The sequence below is a fragment of the Limulus polyphemus genome, unplaced genomic scaffold, assembly GCF_000517525.1.
Source record: "Limulus polyphemus unplaced genomic scaffold, Limulus_polyphemus-2.1.2 Scaffold9326, whole genome shotgun sequence".
Classification (NCBI taxonomy): domain Eukaryota; kingdom Metazoa; phylum Arthropoda; class Merostomata; order Xiphosura; family Limulidae; genus Limulus; species Limulus polyphemus.
The window spans coordinates 10,357-15,329 of NW_013674936.1; the positions used below are offsets into that span (position 1 = coordinate 10,357).

At 31.6% G+C, this 4,973-nt stretch overlaps 1 protein-coding gene across 1 annotated transcript in view; it reads right to left on the reverse strand.

The window, feature by feature from the left end:
* Nucleotides 1-288: 288 nt before the first annotated feature.
* The window catches only part of LOC106475871 (translocon-associated protein subunit delta-like), a 7,875-nt gene continuing 3,190 nt past the window's right edge, over nucleotides 289-4,973 (reverse strand). Inside the window, exons 4-6 of the mRNA XM_013936547.2 lie at nucleotides 2,856-2,945; nucleotides 1,821-1,886; nucleotides 289-451 (exon numbers count right to left, since the gene is read on the reverse strand). Of these exons, the coding sequence (XP_013792001.1) occupies nucleotides 347-451; nucleotides 1,821-1,886; nucleotides 2,856-2,945 (261 nt within the window). The 3' untranslated portion in view covers nucleotides 289-346. The remainder of the gene's footprint in view (nucleotides 452-1,820; nucleotides 1,887-2,855; nucleotides 2,946-4,973) is intronic.

Consider the following 4,973-nt stretch of genomic DNA (forward strand, 5'->3'; position numbering starts at 1 on the left):
TTCTCACTTCTCCCAACACCGTGTTTGTAGTCCATATTTATAGTCTCCTCACAATACCATGTTTGTAGTCCATATTTATAGTCTCCTCACAACACTGTGTTTGTACTTAATTTTCTTTCTACATCGTAAAAGCTGATTACTTTTATTAGTATTTTGAAAACGATATTTCAGGGTTAATGTATTTATATTATGTAATGTATTATTCCATTCATGAAAGTAAGAAGTGTTTTCACCTGTAGAAACAACACATTTACTGAATAAGTTGGTAAAAACAAAGTAATCGAGAACGATAATTTTCAACTCTTTTTATTTACTTAGAAAACTGGAAACTTAACAAAATGATATCTCATAATTGTATCTTCAATTTTGTTGAATATGCCACGTACCAAAGGATTAAAGCAGTGACCACAGCTACCAGTTCACTTTGGACCCAAGGACCTTGATAAGTGCCCTGCAAAATCAAGCAAAGAATATGGTTAACACACAGTTAGAAAACATTACTTGACTGATTGCCATAAGAAACATTGGTGATATTTAACTCATGAGTAGACAAACTGTCGCTATAAGATAAGCTGGTTTCTAGCATTATCTATTCAGCTAAGTTGATAAAGAATGATCCTAACTAGAACTATTGTGTGGTTATTAGCAGTTTTCACATGTAGCTGTCAGTATGCCCCTTTTACAACTATCCAATAGTGATAAAATATTAATGATTGGTTCGTCACTTAGCAATCAACATTTGTTTTATTTTTCAATAAGTTGAAATAAAAACATTGTTTTTTTCTATTGTCCAGGATAAATTCATAACAAAGAAATGTGGAAAAATTAAAGTTTATGCACAGATAACTTATTAAAATATTACTGGTTTTTATCTTGTAGAATTTTCAAACCATAAGTTCATCTCGGTTTTATTTCAGACAGAATACATTTTGAGAATTGTTTTACACCTTTAATTATCGAACAAATGCTCAGTTTCGTGACCGTTAACCAATGAGAACACATCTTAATTATGTCTTTATAAATATCAGGATTTTATTGAGACACGGGCGAGTAATAAGAATTTAACAAATATAAAACCTAACCCCCCCAAAAAAACAGTGTAATCAAATGCTTGGTTGTTTGATTCTAAATGACCAATCTCCAGTTGTTATGATTAATCATCACACCACCTGCAACAAATCTAAATAGAAAATGGGTAATTGTTCCAATTAGTTGGACTAAATATTATTTGAAAAGTTGTATATGTCTAGAATATTTAACAGTAAGAGCTAAAAATGGAAAACAAGAATTTTAACATTTGAAAGTGTGGACTGAATCACATAATACAACATTAAAAATACAAAAAGCTTTCAGCATTCTATCCCCAACTCAGTCGAATGTCTTCACTTTAGTTATCAACTGATTCCATTGTGTTCTACTTACTGGATGGTTGATGGTAACTAAACAACTAATTCCATTGTGTTCTACTTACTGGATGGTTGATGGTAACAGTAAACAACTGATTATATTGTGTTCTACTTACTGGATGGTTGATGGTAACTAAACAACTGATTCCATTGTGTTCTACTTATTGGATGATTGATGGTAACTAAACAACTGATTATATTGTGTTCTACTTACTGGATGGTTGATGGTAGCTAAACAACTGATTATATTGTGTTCTACTTACTGGATGGTTGAAAGTAACAGTAAACAACTGATTATATTGTGTTCTACTTACTGGATGGTTGATGGTAACTAAACAACTGATGCTGTTGTGTTCTACTTACTGGATGGTTGAAAGTAACAGTAAACAACTGACTATATTGTGTTCTACTTACTGGATGGTTGATGGTAACAGTAAACAAAGGTTTGATGTTGGAAGTGTCTTCTCCACTACGCTGGACCTAACAAAGATTAACATGAAGTAAACAAAACCTCCTTACTTTTTCAAACAAATAACAGGTTTTCTCAGAGAGTAACACATGCTTCAGTAATTTCTGAAGAGGGAGAAACGGAGACTTGGCTTCCCAACCAGTTACTTTACCTAATTATCAGCTCAAAGGTGAAAAGCCTCAGTTCTCTCTTCTTCAGGTTATTAATACAGCAGTTGGCAGGATTTTGAAGTTCAACAAGAAGATAACTCAAAACTTTCTACTAATTTATATACTTTTCAACTAAGAGGACATAACACTAAGGATAAAGAACAACAAACAAAAGTACCCACCCCTAGTGACAGCAAAAGTTTAAGTTAATCTATCAATTTAAATTATTTCATGGACTTTAAAAAGGATAATTGTGTTGCGCTCTTGGTTTCACTCAGAGCCAAAGCTCTGAGCTACTTATACCTCCCACCACGAAAAGTAATTGTTTAACATTTCAGTCAGGATAAAAGTTGTATGGTAAATCGACATTTTTATATTTTAAGTTACGTCACACTTAGAAATGTGACGATAGTGTGATTAATTCCTAACAATTTAATGTTGAATATCCTGCCTGTTCTCTCGTCATTTCAAAAGTGAATGTTGAACTTTGTCTGCTTGTGCAGCTTTTTAAACAGGAGAGAGATGAACACTTGGACAGACACCACCGTTTGCAACATATACAAGATATCCATGTCCGTAACATGCAATTTTGAATTTTATACAATGTTTAATTTGATTGAAATAGTCTTCAATTCTGAAGAAAATTATGAAACTGATTTTCTATTGCCAAAAATTGATACTAGGGATCTTTTTTAATTAACCTTAATATTTTTATTGTACATACAAATTATTATTTAACATAATATTAAAACTAAAAATTTAACATTTCTTAATTAAAAACGAATGCATAATTCTATTAGGGATCATCGATACGATATACAAAAACATTACCTTTCTTAAGGCAGAGAACCCTTCTTCATCGTAAATACGAAGAGTCTGTTCACCACTCTGGACATTCTTCGGATCCTGAGTCCAGCTGAACTGGAGAGAGGAAAAACAACACGTACATACGGTGGCACTTATTCTATAATCACATACTGTCACTCCCAATCAACACATACAGCACTTTTTGGTTCTTCTTTCAGAATAAACCTTACGGGTCAACTCGTGTAATCTTTATAAGACGGTAGCGTCACTCTAAGTATTATTATTAATACACTACCATTATGATATAAATAAGTATACTTGATACACTACAACTATGATATAAATAAGTATACTTGATACACTACCACTATGACAGAAATAAGTATACTTAATACACTACCACTATGATATAAATAAGTATACTTAATACACTACCACTATGACAGAAATAAGTATACTTAATACACTACCACTATGACATAAATAAGTATACTTAATACACTACCACTATGACATAAATAAGTATACTTGATACACTACCACTATGACATATAAGTATACTTAATACACTACCACTATGATATAAATAAGTATACTTGATACACTACCACTATGACAGAAATAAGTATACTTGATACACTACCACTATGACAGAAATAAGTATACTTAATACACTACAACTATGATATAAATAAGTATACTTGATACACTACCACTATGACAGAAATAAGTATACTTAATACACTACAACTATGACATAAATAAGTATACTTAATACACTACAACTATGATATAAATAAGTATACTTGATACACTACCACTATGACATAAATAAGTATACTTGATACACTACCACTATGACATAAATACAATTTTCTGTTGTGATTCTTCTTGTTATCAAGATGTAATTTTTGGAAAACAATAATGTGAGTCTCAATCTTGGATTTACCCCGTGTCACTAAGGTTGATCAGTTATGAATTTACCCCATGTCGCTGAGGTTGACCAATTATGGGGAATTACAATCCCTATCAGTACCAATTCACAAATGGAGAAAAGTAAACTAAAGAAGTTAAGACCCTTGTCAGAGAATTTAGTTTATGTGACTGATAAAAAAAAAACACATTTTGTTTCTGTTGAAACTAGTAGGTCACTTTTAGGCCTAAACACAATCTGCACTCCATTTTTCCATGCTTGTTTATAGGTATGTAATTAAAAATGTTACTATCAGAATGAAAGTTTGAGAGAAACAAAATAATCTCACATGAAAAACACCACTTGGTATAATTTGTTCTGAAACAACATAAAAAACTTGCTTAAAAGCTACTAGTAATAATATTAGATATTTGTTACATTTACATTTTTGTATGTTCCATTTATATACATTGAATATTTACATATGACAGCCTTTTTTATTGTTTTTTATGCTAACATAAAAAAAAGCATAATAAAAGAAATGAACAGGAAGTCAGATCCAACGTGATACCCCCCCCTTACCCACAATGCAGATGGACTTTTCTTTTAATGGTAAAACCCATCAAGTTATGCCACTTTACTTGGTGAGTAAACGACAACTCCAAGCACCGTACAAATTGTTGTTTTGTCATTTCCCGTTGTTACAGATAAAGGGTGTATTTTCCCAAAATCAAATTACAGATTGAGCTTCATATCCATTTCAGAGGAGTAAATTAGTATTATTAATGATACATATTCTATGTAAATACAAGTTCACTGTGTGGAGTGAAAGATGACAAAATATTAATCACACTACTTATTTGTGAAATCAAAAGCCAATGCATATTGTGTCAAGCACAATCAGCATGCTAATGCTATGGAGGCATGCCCCCCAGAAAATGAAGGATTTAATGTATAAGTAGATGCTGAATACTTGCTGTCTGTAGGGATTTCTTTGTAAGCTCCGAACTTTAACTTCCTGTAGACAGCATGATTGAGTACATATATATATCATTCTAAGTTGTTTTTGTTTGTCTTTTAAAGAAGACTGTGATATCTGTAGACAGTTTATCCCTCAAAATATATAAACTTCTAAGTTGTTTTTGTTTGTGTTTTAAGAAGACTGTGATATCTGTAGACAGTTTATCCCTCAAAATATATAAACTGTCTACAGATATCACAGTCTTCTT